The sequence below is a fragment of the Oncorhynchus mykiss genome, chromosome 22 (genome assembly GCF_057628025.1).
Source record: "Oncorhynchus mykiss isolate SJ-2025 chromosome 22, ASM5762802v1, whole genome shotgun sequence".
In the NCBI taxonomy this organism is placed as follows: domain Eukaryota; kingdom Metazoa; phylum Chordata; class Actinopteri; order Salmoniformes; family Salmonidae; genus Oncorhynchus; species Oncorhynchus mykiss.
In genome coordinates, this window is record NC_143043.1 from 20588064 (window position 1) to 20606477 (window position 18414).

The 18414-nt window shown below is 44.3% G+C and overlaps 1 protein-coding gene across 5 annotated transcripts in view; it reads left to right on the forward strand.

Annotated features, from left to right (window-relative positions):
* The window catches only part of kalrna (kalirin RhoGEF kinase a), a 285635-nt gene that overhangs the window by 244160 nt on the left and 23061 nt on the right, over positions 1 to 18414 (forward strand). For 3 of the 5 annotated variants that reach the window (XM_036958909.2, XM_036958910.2, XM_090215697.1), the window contains exons 35-48: positions 8520 to 8791; positions 9950 to 10090; positions 10903 to 10998; positions 12171 to 12289; positions 12619 to 12685; positions 13401 to 13504; positions 14063 to 14132; positions 14293 to 14379; positions 14499 to 14591; positions 14737 to 14787; positions 15068 to 15145; positions 16736 to 16921; positions 17169 to 17340; positions 18124 to 18365. In XM_036958909.2, the coding sequence (XP_036814804.2) occupies positions 8520 to 8791; positions 9950 to 10090; positions 10903 to 10998; positions 12171 to 12289; positions 12619 to 12685; positions 13401 to 13504; positions 14063 to 14132; positions 14293 to 14379; positions 14499 to 14591; positions 14737 to 14787; positions 15068 to 15145; positions 16736 to 16921; positions 17169 to 17340; positions 18124 to 18365 (1778 nt within the window). The remainder of the gene's footprint in view (positions 1 to 8519; positions 8792 to 9949; positions 10091 to 10902; positions 10999 to 12170; positions 12290 to 12618; positions 12686 to 13400; positions 13505 to 14062; positions 14133 to 14292; positions 14380 to 14498; positions 14592 to 14736; positions 14788 to 15067; positions 15146 to 16735; positions 16922 to 17168; positions 17341 to 18123; positions 18366 to 18414) is intronic. The other 2 variants (XM_036958911.2, XM_090215696.1) reach the window with 1 other exon arrangement.

Genomic DNA, 18414 nt, shown 5'->3' on the forward strand with positions numbered 1-18414 from the left:
AAAAGGTTAAACTGATCCTAAATCAGACATTGGATACGTACTGCCCCTGAGGTGCTCTCCTCCTCTTCCACCACCTCTTTCTCCTCCATGCCCCTCCAGCCCTGTGCACTGAGGTGAAGACTGGCCTGCCTGCCTGCCTGCTTCACACGCAAGCGGGTTGCTAGGGGACCATGGATCCTCAACAGAAAACATCTTAGGCATTTTTACCGCTCACATGTTCCAGCTGCCGGCCTGCTCCAGTACGTGTCCATGTTTTCCCCATTCTATTGTCAACCATGGCTCAATTAGAAATCACTTCAAGTCTTTGTGATACAGCATGCCGGTGGAGAAACCATTTCTGGCTATTGTTGGGAAAATGGTTATCTCTCTGCTTTTTCTCTTTTGTGCATTCTGAAGCTGAGACTAGGTAATTGACTCGAGGGTTGTTCCACCTCAAAAAGCACAAGAAAGAGGATTTTGACACCCACAATCTCTGATGATTCTGAAATTGTTTCTGTTGGAAACATTTAAGATTAGTATTCATGCGACAATATTTTGTTGTAATATCATTTGATAACTGCGCAATGAAGCTAAATGATTGCACCCAAATAGGCAATTTAAATGTATAGGATTCATATAATATTCAATAAATATAGTACCTAACATCCAATTTGGACCGAACTATTTTGTAACCCCACACCAATCCCACCCCAACAACGAATATATAGTATCAGTTCCCCATGTCTGACGTAGTATGGAGCTGCGGCTCAGAGTATTGTTTCTTCATGCTATGTAATGTATTACCAGTGAATTTGGTAAAGTGTTATCCCCCGTTCAGAGAAATTTGTCGTTGAAATTGTACCATCCTACATCCTGCTATTACCAGGTTCTGGCCACTAGATGGTGCTGTTCCGGGTTATTTCTTTTTTAACCCCCCTCCCCCCCTCCTCTCAATGTTAAAGGTACAGTTCACCCAAATTACAAAATGACATGTTGGTTTCCTTAGCCTGTAAGCACTCTATGGACAGGGCGTGACAGCAATACATGCGTTGGATTTGTTGTCCACTGTTTCAAATACTAATTTATTAGCATTTGTGGCACAAATCCAATGCAAGTCAATGGTACCTATATTTCACACTTCATGTCCAAATCATGCTGAAGTATCTAAAAATGTATTTTGTACCTCAATGATGTTACTTATAGATCATTTGGGTATGAAGCACGAAAATGCTAATATATGTACCATTGACTTGCATTGGATTTGTGCCACTAATGCTAAAAAGTTAGCATTTGAAACAGTGGCCAGGTAAACAAAACCAAAGCATGTGTTGCTGTCATACCTTGTCCATAAATAAGGAAATCAATATGTAATTTTGTGATTTGGGGGAACTATGCCTTTAACATTGGGGGTTGGGAATTATTTTTTTTAAAATCACCTAATAGTAGGAACAGCACCATCTAGTGGTCAGAACCTGTTAATATCAGGATATAGGATGAGCCAAACCTAACAACTTCAATGACTAATTTCTCTGAACAGTGGAAAAAAAAACATCACCAAATTCTCTGAGAATACATTACATGGGATTAAGAAACAATACTCAGAGCTGCAGCTCCATAGTACTTGTCAGACATAGAGAACTGATACTGTATACTCATTGTGGGGGGGGGGGACTCATTGTTAGAAAAAAGTTTGGTCCAAATCGGATGCCATTTATTGAATATTCTATGAATCCTATAAATTAAAATGGACCATTTGGGTGCAATGCATTATCATTCATTTCTCAGAGATCTAATTATATTTCAACAAAAAAATGTTTTAGGAATGCTAATCTGATCTGTTTGTAACTACAGAGAGGATTTCAGAACAATCTTGAGACGGTGGGTGTCATGGCTTGCTGAAATGACATGGAGCGGCTCTCAAGGTCATTCCACAGGTTGCCATTGTGTGAGACTGGCTCTATATCACATAACTTAATCACAGTCGGTGACACAGAAATATGACACTCTGTTTGCTCTATGCGATAATACCTCACACAAGCATTTTAAACAGGCAAACAGTTTAACTAGAGCAGTGGTCCCAAAGCATAAGCATATTATAACCCTGATGACTGTTTAACTCCAATATCTCACTGCACAATGTTTATATAGGGTTGGAAATAATCTACCCCCTTTGTGGTAAAAAGGGATTATTCTTGGTGGCTTTTTCTAGTAAAAGCAAAAGGTGTGTGATAGAAAGTGCTGATTTTGCGAAAGCACTAGGTAGCAGTGAGACAGCCGAGTGAGGAATGAGAATATCTCTCTCTTAGTGCGGCCATTAAGCGGTCGAGGTGGGAAATGAAGGCGCTTAAGAGGACCATGTGTCCCCAATGGCACCCTCTTCCCGATATGGTGCACCACTTTTGATCAGAGCCCTATGATCTTCCGTATGGGCCCTGGTCTATAAAGGAGAATAGGGGTGCCTTTTGGGTCACAGCCCTCGTGTATAAAGAGCAGGGCCTATTGGCCGGCCAAGGGAGCCACTATTTTTGTAGCACGTGACCATGAGAGCGCCTGCTGTCGTCAGCAAGCCTCAGTGTGACGCGCTGCTCTCCGAAGTGCTTTTCAAGCAGGCAATCATGTGTGGCGTCACAAGGCCAGCTCAACAAGCCACTGTCCAGTCACAGTGAGATTGTTACCACAGACAGCCTGCAGAGAATGTTCCCGAATCTGCGTCTCAAATGGCACCCTATTCCCTACATAGTTTACTACTTTTGACCTGGGCTCTGGTCTAAAGTAGTGCACTATATAGCGACCATGCTGCCATTTTACTATGTAGGGAATTAGGCTGCCATTTGGGATGCATCCCAAATATCTTTGAAGTGGAGTAGAAACCCTCATGTATGGCGGTTATTGAACAGAGGAGGCCTAGCCTGGAGCACTATGCTCCACAGCAGCTATGCAGGTCATAGCTGTAAGTGTACACACGTGTCCCATGCAGCCAAGTGTTGGAGTGCTCTCTCCCTCTGACAAAGGCCCATGGAGAAAGCCTGTCTGAAAAGCAGTGTTCATGTTATCAAAGAGCCATTTCATCAGTTGACTCCACATGGAGAGGAGGGGCTGTGGGTCACCTCAGTTAAAGGGATATTTCAGGATTTTGGTAAATTAATGCCCTTTATCAACTGTACTTTCCCAGAGCCAGGTGAACTTGTGGATACCAAGTCAAATTCTTCGGAAACAGCAGTGAAATGCTTACTTACGGGTACTTTGCCAACAATGCAGAGTTAAAGATAAATATTTTTTAAATTATAAAAAGTTAAGAGGTAGTATGCTTGCTGTACCCAAAGACTTTCAGTCTTTGTGCTAAGCTAGTTAGCATTGGCTTGCAAACGGATCACTAACTTCCTTCATACTGGACGCAGATACATAAAAATGTTATCTACGAGTTCATCTGACTCTGGAGATGTAGATAAATGGTCTCATTGCCAAAGTCCCGAACTATCCCTTTAAAAGGCCTATTCCTTCAGACTGCCCTTCTTTCTCTCTCCTCCTCTCTCTCTTTCAGCCCTGTTGTTGACTGTCCCCACAGGGAGAGATTGTGGCTGGGACTATGATATGGCTGTGATACCCCTATGGGCTACTGAGCTAATCTACTTAATAATATCTAACAACAGGCTTTGTCCACATTATTCTTCACAAGCTCACTTCCCCATAATGAGTCACCTAGCACAGAAGCAACAAGTCAGCAGCAACACAGGCTACGCTATCCCACTCTGCAATTTCCTGTCAATACAGTGTATTTGGAAAGTATTCAGACCCGTTGACTTTTTCCACATTTTCTTACGTTACAGCCTTATTCTAAAATCGATTAAATAAAACAAATCCTCATCAATCTACACACAACACCCCATAATGACAAATCGAAAAACAGGTTTATCGAAATTTTGGCAGAAAACAGAAATACTTTATTTACGTAAGTATTCAGACCCTTTGCTATGAGACTCAGTTGCGCTCAGGTGCATCCTGTTTCCATTGATCATCCTTGAGATGTTTCTACAACTTGGAGTCCACCTGTGGTAAATTCAATTGATTGGACATGATTTCGAAATACACACAACTGTTTATATAAGGTCACACAATTGACAGTGCATGTCAGAGCAAAAACCAAGCCATGAGGTCGAAGGAGTTGTCTGTAGAGCTCCGAGACAGGATTGTGTCGAGGCACAGATCTGGGGAAGGGTACCAAAACTGCAGCATTGAAGGTCCCCAAGAACACAGTGGCCTCCATCATTCTTAAATGGAAGAAGTTTGGAACCACCAAGACTCTTCCTAAAGCTGGTCACCCAGACAAACTGAGCAATCGGAGGAGAAGGGCCTTGATCAGGGAGGTGAGCAAGAACCTGATGGTCACTCTGACAGAGCTCCAGAGGTCCTCTGTGGAGATGGGAGAACCTTCCAGAAGGACAACCATCTCTGTAGCACTCCACCAATTAGGCCTTTATGGTAGAGTGGCCAGGCGGAAGCCACTCCTCAGTAAAAGGCACATGACAGCCCGCTTGGAGTTTACCAAAAGGCACCTAAAGGACTCAGACCATGAGAAACAAGATTCTCTGGTCTGCTGAAACCAAGATTGAACTATTTGTCCTGAATGCCAAGTGTCACGTCTGGCGGAAACCTGGCACCATTCCTACGGTGAAGCATGGTGGTGGTGGCAGCATCATGCTGTGGGTATATTTTTCAGGGACTGGGAGAGTAAACAGGATCAAGGGAAAGATGAACAGAGCAAAGTACAGAGAGATCGTTGATGAAAACCTGCTTCAGAGCCCTCAGGACTTCAGAAGATTCACCTTCCACAGGACAACGACCATATGCACAATGCAGGAGTGGCTTCAGGACAAGTCTCTGAATGTCCTTGAGCGGCCCAGCCAGAGCCCAGACTTGAACCCGATCGAACATCTCTGGAGAGGCCTGAAAATAGCTGTGCAGCGATATTCCCCATCCAACCTGACAGAGCTTGAGAGAATCATGTGGAGAAGAATGGGAGAAACTCCCCAAATACAGGTGTGCCAAGCTTGTAGCGTCATACCCAAGAAGACACGAGGCTGTAATCACAGAGTAAATACTACAGTTTTTTGTTTTTTAATACAAAACCTGTTTTTGCTATAGAGTATTGTCTGTAGAAAACAATTGAATCCATTTTAGAATAAGGCTGTAAAATAACAAAATATGGAACAAGTCAAGGGGTCTGAATACTTTCTGAAGGCACTGAATGTGTCCCAAATGGCACCCGGTTTACAATTGCTCGCGGGCGCGAGAAGTGTTATTCTCCCTCTTTTGTTTGCCACAATAGGATTGACTGGAGCAGCACATACAGTGGGGCAAACAAGTATTTAGTCAGCCACCAATTGTGCAAGTTCTCCCCCTTAAAAAGATGAGAGAGGCCTGTAAATTTCATCATAGGTACACTTCAACTATGACAGACAAAATGAGAAAAAAAATCCAGAAAATCACATTGTAGGATTTTTAATGAATTTATTTGCAAATAATGTTGGAAAATAAGTATTTGGTCACCTACAAACCAGCAAGATTTCTGGCTCTCACAGACCTGTAACTTCTTCTTTAAGAGGCTCCTCTGTCCTCCACTCGTTACCTGTATTAATTACACCTGTTTGAACTTGTTATCAGTATAAAAGACACCTGTCCACAACCTCAAACAGTCACACTCCAAACTCCACTATGGCCAAGACCAAAGAGCTGTCAAAGGACACCAGAAACAAAATTGTAGACCTGCGTCAGGCTGGGAAGACTGAATCTGCAATAGGTAAGCAGCTTGGTTTGAAGAAATCAACTGTGGGAGCAATTATTAGGAAATGGAAGACATACAAGACCACTGATAATCTCCCTCGATCTGGGGCTCCACACAAGATCTCACCCCGTGGGGTCAAAATGATCACAAGAACGGTGAGCAAAAATCCCAGAACCACACAGAGGGACCTAGTGAATGACCTACAGAGAGCTGGGACCAAAGTAACAAAGCCTACCATCAGTAACACACTACGCCGCCAGGGACTTAAATCCTGCAGTGCCAGACGTGTCCCCCTGCTTAAGCCAGTACATGTCCAGGCCCGTCTGAAGTTTGCTAGAGAGCATTTGGATGATCCAGAAGAAGATTGGGAGAATGTCATATGTTCAGATGAAACCAAAATATAACTTTTTGGTAAAAACTCAACTCGTCGTGTTTGGAGGACAAAGAATGCTGAGTTGCATCCAAAGAACACCATACCTACTCTGAAGCATGGGGGTGGAAACATCATGCTTTAGGGCTGTTTTTCTGCAAAGGGACCAGGATGACTGATCCGTGTAGAGGAAAGAATGAATGGGGCCATGTAACGTGAGATTTTGAGTGAAAACCTCCTTCCATCAGCAAGGGCATTGAAGATGAAACGTGGCTGGGTCTTTCAGCATGACAATGATCCCAAACACACCGCCCGGGCAACGAAGGAAAGCCATCGAGAAGCTTTCTTCTCAATGGCTTGTCCAAATGTTTCCTTTAGTTTCAAGCTATGTTTTATCTCAGGGGGATGGATGTTCTCTCTGCTTTTATGGTTAGTAGTACTGACGATACTTCAGGATTGTGTTCATTTGGGAGAAATAAATTTTTTTTTGTGTACTGTTGCTAAATGTTTTGTTATGGTGTACCCTACTGTACTTTGCTTTTGACTGCATGGTGGTCGACCGGGAGTAGTTTGACAAATACATAATTCGGGAGCTTTTGCTCTAATCACTCTCTGGTGCCAGTCTGGATCTATGTGAGGACCTCTGCTCTCTTTTGGGTCTATGTATCCTTCCATAGAGGAATTTTGTAACAGAGTGCAGAGGCAAATGTCCTCGCCCTGTAGACCAGAGCTAGTCTGGATCCAACAGCACATACAGTTCCTTCAGAAAGTGTTCAACCCCTTGACTTTTTCCACATTTCTTGTTGTGTTTCTGTCTGAATTTTAAATCGATTCAAATGAGATTTGGTCTCACTAATCTACACACGATATCCCATTATGTCAAAGTGGAATTTTGATTTGATAAATTATTACAAATTAATAAAAAATGAAAAACTGAAATGTCTTGAGTCAATAAGAATTCAAGCCCTTTGTTATGGCAAGCCTAAAAAGTTCAGGAGTAAAAATGTGCTTAATATGTTGCGTGGACTCATCCTGTGTGCAATAATAGTGGTTAACATGATTATGGAATGTGGCAAAGAAATGTACTTTTTGTCCTGAATACAAAGCATTATGTTTGGGGCAAACAGAGCACATCACTGAGTAGCACTCAATATTTTCAAGCGTGGTGGTGGCTGCATCATGTTATGGGTTTACTTGTCATCAGCAAGGACTAGGGAGTTTTTTGGGATAAAAAAAACAGAATAGAGCTAAGCACAGGCAAAATCCTAGAAGAAACCCTGGTTCAGTCTGCTTTACAACAGACACTGGAAGGCAAATTCACCATTCAGCAGGACAGTAACCTAAAACACAAGGCCAAATCTACACTGGAGTTGCTAACCAAGATGACATTGAATGTTCCTGAGTGGTCTAGTTACAGTTTTGACTTAAATTGGCTTTGAAATCTTTGGCAAGACTTGAAAATGGCGGTCTAGCAATGATACATTTCTGAGAAATGTCTGAATTTTTCTTTCCCTTTGACATTAGAGTATTTTGTGTAGATTGTTGATAATAAATAACAATTGAATTTTCCAGTCACTGAATGTCTTCAACTTGGTTAAATAGTTAGTAATAGCCTAAACTAGTCCACCTTTTAGCCATTATGAAGCAAGCTGCAGTTTATTTACATAAAAGTCAGAAAAGCAACTGTCCAGTAAACGTTTCCACTATCTTTTTACTGGCTTAAAACAAACATGAGCATCAAATATTTACAGAGAAAAGTGCATCATTATCAGCTAACACACTGGAAATATATCTTTGGGAAAAAAATAACATATCTCACAGGCCCTGTTTGTAGAAATAATATCAACGGTCAAAAGGAGGTGTGTTGTGTTCTGAAACCAAGGCTTGAAATGAGCTGAACACACACTGTGTGACTTGCATTCCTATACAGTATTAGGCTCCATTGAGTATTGTCGGTATACACATGGCTGCATTCCTACACTGTATTACATTGGGCAATGTTAATAAACAAATGACTGTGTACTGTTCACCCTGTGCTTTTGGGAAGGTTGGTATTTCTTAGTGGACGTCAGACTGCAAGGGATAACTAAGGCATAGTTCGTACAGAAAGCTAGCACTGTGTATGGACAGAGTCTCCATCCAACATGGCACCTTATTTCCTATGTAGTGCGCTACTTTGGCCAGGGCCCATAGGGCTCTGGTCAAAAGTAGTACACTATAGGGAATAGGATGCCATTTGGGACGCACACAAAGCCAACGAGAGAGTGCTGGTGTCTGACTCAGAGGCTCATCTTGTGTATTTGGGTACTATAAAGGTGTGTGTATGACAGAATGCTGTCAAGGTGGAATTCTGAAGACTAAAATGTGGTTTGTCTCGTCTCCTTCCAGAGAACTACTCGGTCAGTGGGCCCGAGGGAGCGAAGACCGAGTCGGTGGCCAGCCTGCAGCCCCAGGCATCCCAGAGCTCCATCCATTCAAACTCTCCGGGACCGAAGCGCTCGGGGAACACCCTGAAGAAGTGGCTGACCAGCCCTGTGCGCCGCCTCAGCCACGGCAGCAGCATCAAGAAGTTACCCAACAAGCACAAGAAGAGGGACGGCCGCAAGAGCATCGACCTGGGGCCGCCCGAGAGTGCCCTGCACGGCGAGAGCGTAGACGAGGTAACGAGTGTCTTGACTCCTCTCCACCGCATCTCTCGCTCTCTCTTTCCAACTCTCTCGCAGGACGCGAGCGCAGACGAGGTAACAATCACCGTCTCTTCTGCGTCCTCTTCAGCCTCCTCTCTCTCTTTCCACTCTCTCCATCCAGCGTGTCTCTGTACATACAGTGATGGGTTTCTAAGGGACATGTCCATCACGGTCCTTCAGGGACCGCTTATGGTGGACTCTTTTAGTTTTTTACAAAGGGTTAAGTGATTGGATCAAATTTAGAAGTACAGCTCAGGCAACGGCAGTTTAACCCATTGTTATCCAAACCAATGGGATTCTCCTCTAGATCCGACTGTTTAACTTCTCTTGAACCTGTAGGAAAAGGTCCATTACAAGGATTGCGTATCTAAAGCGAATCAAAATCTCTTGACCCTCCCATGTATGGAGGAGCAGTTTCCCAAGGATACATGATACAGTATGAGCTGTTATCTCATGACATCCTAGCCCAATTACCATGGGACAATTCTACAGGGTGCATAGGCAATGTTGGTTTAATCACAAGTCATGAACAATGGGCATCACAGTGTAAATTGGAGCCTTCTAGCAATTTTAGTCAGTGCACTAGTGTATATCTTTCCATTTTAAATGTGCGGATAGCAGCGCAATGTTGTGCTGTACTATAACCACTGCTAAATGTTTTAGATGCCTCCCACAAGGATAGAAAAGTGAGAGAAATGCATAATCACCATATGTTATTAGACAGCTACAGTATAATTTCACAGTACCTTGAAAAGTAGACTCCTTGTTCTCACTCCTAGCGGAGCCCCATGATATTTTTTATTTTTTTAGACCTCAAGGAATGGTCACAGAAGTGTCCCACATTATTTGATTTCGCCGATCAGTGGGACTGTGATTAGGGCCACGTCCCTAATGGCACCCTATTCTCTCTAATTGGGCAGTGCACCATAATAGGGAATTGGGTGCCATTTGGGATGCAGCCCCAGGCCTGAAGTGACTTCCTACTGGGTGGCTGTGTGGCTCCCAGTGTGATTCTGAGACAGAGAGGCACTGTGGTGGAGCAGGGCACCCCAGTGAACCCCGGGACAATGGCCCACATTAACTCCCCCTGTTCGCCCCCCCCCCCTGACTCGACCCTTTCTATCTCTGCAGAGGGGCAGAAAGGAGGGCCCCCTGTCCAAGCCCTCCTCTGGAATGCAGAGCGGAGGAGAGGAGGAGCCCGAGGATGACTCTCACACCCCCCTGCCGCCGCCCATGGAGATCATCAAGGACCCCTCGTCCCAGGAGGAGAAGGTATGACATGACACCCTCTCTCTCTGACACCGTAGTACCTCTTCTAGATGCGTCTAAAATGGCACCCTGTGATGCTCTGGTCAAAAGTATTGCACTAGGTAGGGAATAGGGTGCCCTTTGGAACGCAGCCTTAGCAACAACGAGAAAATAGAACAAAAAAATGTCAAAAGGAATATCTTCTCTTCGGGTTAATGGACTTGTGTTCAAGCACCTTATTGGTCGCAGAGAATCTGTTATGTCATTCAGCACGGGCTCATAAGACGTGTCCACCTGCAGCCCCCTCCCCTCTGCTGTCTATGTGTACAGTACAACACTATGCCACAAACTACCAGATGTGTCTACAGCGGAGTCTGTGTCTGCTGTGCCCTGATGAATGCGAGGCATTATGTACACTGGCTTGGTTTACAGCTGGAAGAGCTGCTGCACTGTGTTTGACCTAACTAACACACTGTTGCACTGTGTCACATTCACTCTCTCACTTGGTTCTATATACAAGATCACGCCACACGGGCTGTGTCCCGAATGGCATCCTATTCCCTTTGTAGTGCACAGCTTTTGACCAAGACCTCTGGTCAAAACTAGTGCACTATAATTTGGGACGCACTCTTTGTCATTAAATTGTCTCTGGCCTACTGCTTACTGATCTAGCTCGTGTATAATTCCAATAGCACCTCACATTTCTCCACTAAAGCTTGCCTTTTGTAGCTGCTCAAAGGTCCTGACTAATTACTACCTTTGTCTCCCTGTCCCTGTTCCCTTTCTCCTCCTCCCTGCTACTAACACTCCCTTCCTCCCAAACCGTGCCTTTACAGTCCTCCGCATTGCATACTGCGCGTCAGGGCTCCGCCGATGTCCCCAGCACTGCGGATCTTGTCAGTGCAATAGAAAAGTTGGTCCAAACTAAGATGGTAAGTGCTAAGGTGAATGCAATACAAAATGGCATTGAGCAATTTCTACGCTGTCTTTGCACACTGCTAACAGTCGGTGACAATCTCTTAACCATCTCTAAACTAACCCCCTGTTTCTCTTGACGTCATCTACTCACTCCAACGTCCGCTTCTCAAAGGCCACTAAGCAACCATGTCATGCTGACTGGGAGCCACCATTTTGAGATGCACATCAGATGTTCATGTTATCGCGCCGGACAGTTAACACACAGCTTCCTCTCTCAATGTGGTTGATAGAACAGAGGTTGTGTCTCAAATAGCACCCTATTCCCTGCCTAGTGCACTACTTTTGACCAGGGCCCATAGGGCATAGAGAATAGGGTGCGATTTGAGGCTCAGCCTCTCTTGCCACAAACAGATCAGATAAAGATTAAGATTAAGTTGTATGGCGTCAGGTGAGAGATTGTGTGATACGTTTCCGAGTATCTAATGCACAGTAGCTTCCTTGTGAATGTTCGTAAAATTTATTATTTAAAAAAAAATGTTGATCCCTTTTTCTCCCCAATTTCGTGGTATCTAATTGGTAGTTACAGTCTTGTCTCATCGCTGCAGCTCCCATACAGACTGGGGAGAGGCAAAGGTCCTCCGAAACACATCCCGACCAAGCCGCACTGCTTCTTGACACAATGCCCACTTAACCCGGAAGCCAGCTGCCCCAATGTGTCGGAGGAAACACCGTACACCTGGCAACCGTGTCAGTGTGCACTGCGCCTGGCCCGCCACAGGACATCCTGCTGGCCAAACCCTCCCGTAACCCGGACGACGCTGGGTCAATTGTGCGCTGTCCCATGGGTCTCCCGGTCGCAACAGAGCCTGGACTCGAACCCAGAATCTCTAGTGGCACAGCTAGCACTGCGATGCAGTGCCTTAGACCGCTGCGCTACTCGGGAGGCCAAATGTTTGTTCATTTGACAATGTTTTTGATAACTCTCTTTCAGCTTTGTGCACGTGGAGCCATTTCCAAAAGAGCACAATACAATCGAACACTGTTTTTGAGATGCATAGACCTATTATGTAGCTCATTAAAGCAGAGTGATCTAATCAGTTCCCTCTCCCTGAGTCACAGCAGTGGACTGTGTGACTATAACCTCTGACCTCTGGCTTCATATCCTCACTCTCTTCCCCCTTGTTAGAATCTGGAGCCAGGTGCCTATCCCAGCTTCACCAATTTGACTCCTCCAGAACAGACCAGCCCAGCCCTGCCCAGGAACCCTGAACTGGAGCAGAAGGCCAAAGCTCTGCGTGGACGCATGTATGAGACATGTAGCTAAACCTCTGGCTGACTCCCAATTCCCAAAGTGTGCATTTGCGCACTCCCCATCATGGATTTAACAATGGTGGAAACTTCCTCCAGCCAGTGATTACACCAATGCAATGGTTTTAAGTCAATAAAGGGGAGTGTTCAAGTGCACACTTTGAGAGAAAGTGGCACACAAACTAGGGCCCTTGCCTCTCTTGACACTCCCAAGTTAAAGTCCCTTTGTTTGTAGCATGACTGTGTATAGAGGTGGTTCACTCTGCAGAGAAATGCTGCCTCCTTTGTGTATTCAGGTCACTGAACACACTTGTCCTTTTCCTCAGGTTTGTCCTCAATGAGCTGGTACAGACGGAGAAGGACTATGTCAAAGATTTGGGCATTGTAGTGGAGGTGAGTTGAGAACAATCTAGTCCTAGCAGGGGACTATTCAGCCTCAAAAGTGCAGAAGGAGCGTGAGAGAGAGAGGCAACAGTGGTGTCCTAGTAACAGTGGAGAATGTGACCAGTCACTGCTCTAGTTTTAGAAGTAAATCTCCAAGGTGTGCGTCCCAAATGGCACCCCATTCCCTATTTAGTGCACTACATTTGACCAGAGCCCTATGGGCCACTATATAGGGATTAGGGTGCCATTTGGGACACATACAAGTGTTTGGTGCTGGAATAGCAGCCAGGCTATGTCCTTGTTGTCGTCCTATTTGCATTGTGTCCTTTGGTATTTATGTCAAAGTCACAGAGAAGCTCTCTGACTTATGACCATATTTATGTGCAGTTCAGAAAACATCATTTGAGTATGGTTTTGTCTTACATAGGGAGATAAGGGCATAGGGGTTTTCTCACATCCAGGACCTGAGTCCCAAATGACAACATATTCCCTATATAGTGCACTATAGGCCCTGGTCAAATGTAGTGCACTAATTACGGAATATGGTGCAGTTTGGGATGCAGTCCATGAATTCAACCATATGTAGTAATCCTATACTCTTTTTTCCACCACATGATAGTTTTACACTGCTGATTATTGTCGGACTCTCATGTTTCCCTTGACGAGTCATATCAAGGTCACAACCTGAATTCGGTCTGATTATTATTTTTTTTCCCCCTTGTAGGAGTTCATGAAGAAGATGGAGGAGAAGGGAGTACCTGAAGATATGAAAGGAAAAGACAAAATGGTTTTTGGGAATATTCACCAGATCTACGACTGGCACAGAGAGTAAGTCGTTTTCCAGTCTGCTGATTGTGTCTGTGTGCAAAATGCCACCCTATTCCCTACGTGGTGCACTTTTTTTTACCACAATGTGACTCTGTTGCTATCAATTGATCAAATCACTTTTTGTAAAGGAGAATGTGTGTAATTCAATTGAGGGTTCATATAAATGATCATAATATAACATAACATATTTGGTAGTTGAATAACATTTGGGGAAATCGGATCTAGACTTTATTTTCCTTATTTATTATTATTATCATTAAATATCCTGCCGAAAAGACTCCATGAGTATTGTTAAGCTATGTCGAATTGCAGGAAATGAGCTTCAAACCAACATGTTTGTCAATTTTCCTTGTTCCCTCAAATTAAACAAAATCAAGCTGGTGGTGTATTTAATATAGCCATCTCAGTAAGCAATCATAAAAAAAAATGTAAAGGGGGGGATTTTTCAAATGTGACAAAGGTAGTGCTGGGGATAAATGTTGGGAACCCCTGGTAGAAGACCAAACTTAGGCGTGTAGTAAAATGTACCACTATTTTGGCTTGTGTTTCCTCCCACAGTTTTTTTGTCGGTGAGCTGGAGAAATGTCTTGAAGACAACGAGCACCTTCCTGAGCTTTTCATAAAACATGTACGTGTCTCATTTGTTGTTCGGATGAGATGATGGGTGTTGTAGAACTTCAAGTTAGACACATTTACCAGACTTACTGGGGTTTAAAATTATTATTCAGACATTTTCAACCATAGAACTGGAAAATAAATATACTAATACTGTGGCTTCTTTTGAACAGGAGAGGCGACTACACATGTATGTGGTTTACTGCCAGAACAAGCCCAAGTCTGAATTTATCGTCGCTGAGTACGACACATTTTTCGAGGTGAGCTATACCACACTTCTGAGAATTCTTGAGCAGCCTGAGAAGGGCTTTGTATAAAATATATTTATGTTTTGCATAATTAATAAGCCAAATCCTATTTGCATCTAATTCTACTTTAGGGCCTACAGCAAGAGATCAGTTCAAGACTAGGCATAAGTGACTTTCTCATAAAGCCAATTCAGAGAATCACCAAGTATCAGCTACTTCTAAAGGTAAGGCTAACATTCTCAACTCCAGCATACAAGGAACCCTGTAACATGCAAGTCTTAGATATACTCGATTTACACCAAACGTTCCATTATTTTATTTGTTCGCCCTATTAATTACTTAACTCTTTTTATTTGTATCTTCCTTCAGGACTTCTTGAAGTATAGTTCCAAAGCAGGACTAGATTGCCAAGAGTTGGAGGTAACAGAAACGATTTGCGATTGAAGCTATAGAGTATGTGTTGTTTAGGGTTTCCCAAAAATACATGTTTTTTTTCCTGAAATCCCATTTGGAAGATTCATGAAATCTGTATGGAAAAATTCAGAAATCTTCCTGATTCCAGGAAACTTTCAACCAGGATTTCTGGATAGCTTAGGCTTTTTTGGGAAAGTTACTGGATGTTGTAACCGTAGTTGTTGTGTATCTATCAACGTGGCTATATCTACTTCAATGCTCACACCATTCTTAATGTGTTTTACAGAAAGCAGTTGGTTTAATGTCCCAGGTCCCCAAGCTGTGCAATGACATGATGAATCTTGGCAGACTACAAGGCTATGAGGTGCTGTACAGTTTCATGTCCTGTATTTATTTAGCCAGGATATTCCACTCAGTAGCAATGACCACTGTTTCCCAGGGAGTCAATAAAGGCGTATACATTAAATAGAAAACAGCACGATGTGATTTGTTATGTCATACGTGTACAGGAAGTTAGCGCTGTGATTTTAGGTTTGTTTCAATCCCATGCTCAAAATGTACTAATGAAGCTGTATTACCTGTCTTATTGGACGACCAGGCCAGGGCTCAGTCTGTTTGTTCCTCCACAGCCATCGTGAAAGTCACTTTGACGACACTCACGACTAAACGAAATCTCTGACCTCCAAGATAAGCAAAGATTTGCCTTGCCCGCTGTAACCGTGGGGAGATGAAAGCACTGTTTGACAATGGCCTGGGCTACGTCCCAAATGGCACCCTATTCCCAATATAGTGCACTACATTTGACCAGAGCACTATATGGGTGCCGTTTGAGACGCAACCCTGGTCTCGGACCAAGCGCAAGTGCCTGCTGTTAGCTTTATGACCTGGTGAGGAGAGAAGGGGCTGATGGACCGTGTAATACCCCTGTGTTGACAGACAGACTGGGGGATGGCTGACTCTGCTTTATTCTCCAGTGTTGATAGATGTTGAGTCAAATCAAATCAAACTTTATTGGTCACATGCGCCGAATACAACAAGTGTAGACCTAACTGTGAAATGCTTACTTACAAGCCTTTAACCAACAGTGCAGTTCAAAAAGAGTTAAGGAAATATTTACTAAATAAACTAAAGTTTAAAAAAATATGAAAAGTAACACAATAAAATTACAATAACGAGGCTATATACAGGGAGTACCGAGTCAGTGTGCGGGGGTACAGGTTGGTTGAGGTAATGTACGTTTAGGTAGGGGTGAAGGGACTATGCATAGCTAATAAACAGCGAGTAGCAGCAGTGTACAAAACAAATGGGGGGGTCAATGTAAATAGTCCGGTGGCCATTTGATTAATTGTTCAGCAGTCTTATGGCTTGGGGGTAGAAGCCATTTAGGAGCCTTTTGGTCCTAGACTTGGCGCTCCGGCACCGCTTGCTGTGCGGAAGCAGAGGATGGCAGGAAGCTTGGCCCCAGTGATGTACTGGGCCGTATGCACTATCCTCTGTAGCGCCTTACGGTCAGATGCCGAGCAGTTGCCATACCAGGCGGTGATGCAACCAGTCAAGATGCTCACGGTGGTGCAGCTGTAGAGGTTTTTGAGGATCTGAGGACCCATGCAAAATCTTTTCAAAAAGTTTTGTCGTGCCCTCTTCACGATTGTCTTGGTGTGTTTGGACCATGATAGTTTGTTGGTGATGTGGACACCAAAGGACCTTGAAACGCTCGACCCGCTCCTCTACAGCCAACGTCGATGTGAATGGGGGCCTGTTCGGCCCTCCTTTTCCTGTAGTCCACGATCAGCTCCTTTGTCTTGCTTACATTGAGGGAGAGGTTGTTGTCCTGGCACCACACTGCCAGTTCAATGACCTCCTCCCCTATAGGCTGTCTCATCGTTGTCGGTGATCAGGCCTACCAGTCATAACTGAACCTGTGTGTGTTTTGTGTTCCTGTTCCGTCCCCCAGGGTAAGCTGACCAGCCAGGGTAAGCTGCTGCAGCAGGAAACATTCTTCGTGACAGAGCAGGATACGGGCGTTCTGTCGCGCAGCAAGGAGCGCAGGGTCTTCCTGTTTGAGCAGATCGTCATCTTCAGCGAGCTCCTCCGCAAGGGCTCATCCACGCCGGGCTACCAGTTCAAGAAGAGCATCAAGGTGAATTACGTCAACCACGACCACAATCAAAAGATCAGGGCCCACATTCACTAAGATCAGGGCCCACATTCACAAAGCGTCTCAGAGTGCTGACCCCTCTTATTCATTATGATTAAAAGGCCAAACTGGTCCTAGATCAGTACCTTCTAATGGAGCTGTTTCTGAAAACAATTTCCTATTTCCTACTTATGCGTTGATAATGAGTTGTGCATTGATGGGTTAGCATGCTTGTGTTTCATTGTAACAGGTGAGCTACCTGGGCTTGGAGGAGCATGTGGAAAATGACCCGTGTAAGTTTGTGCTGTCGTGTCGAGGGTCGGCCGAGCGCTTCACCCTGCAGGCAGCCAACCTGGACATCAAGCAGGTGTGGGTCCAACATGTCAGCCAGGTCCTTGATGCCCAGAGCAACTTCCTGTCTGGTGAGAGAATGTCCTGCCTGACAAATCAAATCAAAGTTTGTCACGTACAGTGAAATGCATACTTACAGGCTCTAACCAATAGTGCAAAAAATGTATTAGGTGAACAATAGGTAGGTAAAGAAATAAAACAACAGTAAAAAGACCGGCTATAAAAGTAGCGAGGCTATAAAAGAAGCGAGGCTACATACAGACACAGGTTAGTCAGGCTGATTGAGGTAGTATGTACATGAATGTATAGTTAAAGTGACTATGCATAAATGATGAACAGAGTAGCAGCAGTGTAAAAGAGGGGTTGGTTGGGGGGGCACACAATGCAAATAGTCCAGGTAGCCATTTGATTACCTGTTCAGGAGTCTTATGGCTTGGGGGTAAAAACTGTTGAGAAGCCTTTTTGTCCTAGACTTGGCACTCTGGTACCGCTTGCCATCAAACACCTCTACTGTCATTAGCCAGCTCTAGGGTTGCAAGATTCTAGTAATTTTTCCAAGATTCCCAGAAGAATTTCAAGAAATCCAAGTAGGAGGATTCCAGAATTCATGCTCATTCACTTCTGATTCAGGTAAACTTCCAACCAAGAATTCTGGAAAACCTGGAAAATTTGGGAAATGTACTTGAATTTTGCATCCCTAGCTATATCAAAATTGGTTTAATCATAACTACAGCCTCAACACAGAGTAGTTTTCACCTCTATCATGGTCCTTATCTGTCTGACACGGAATACACAGGTATTATGTGGATTATCAGCCATTAACTAGTGTGTGTAACAATTGACTATCTCCACAGCCCTGCAGTCTCCTATTGAGTACCAGAAGGAGAAGGGTAGTTCTCACTCCCTCACCAGAAACCCATCGGGCAGCCGGCCCCCTAGTTGTAACAGTAGGCCCCTCTCCTCCTCCTCTGTGGGGGCAGAGAAGCCCCCCCTGGCGGGACCGGGACGGACCCCCACCCCTCTCGAGCTATCTACCTCCAACGGTAGCCCCTGCTTCGACCCCACGAAACACAGCGAAAGCTACGAGTCCACCAGGGTGAGTCCAGTCTAGTTAAATCTAGTCCAGACCACACCAGTCCAGATCA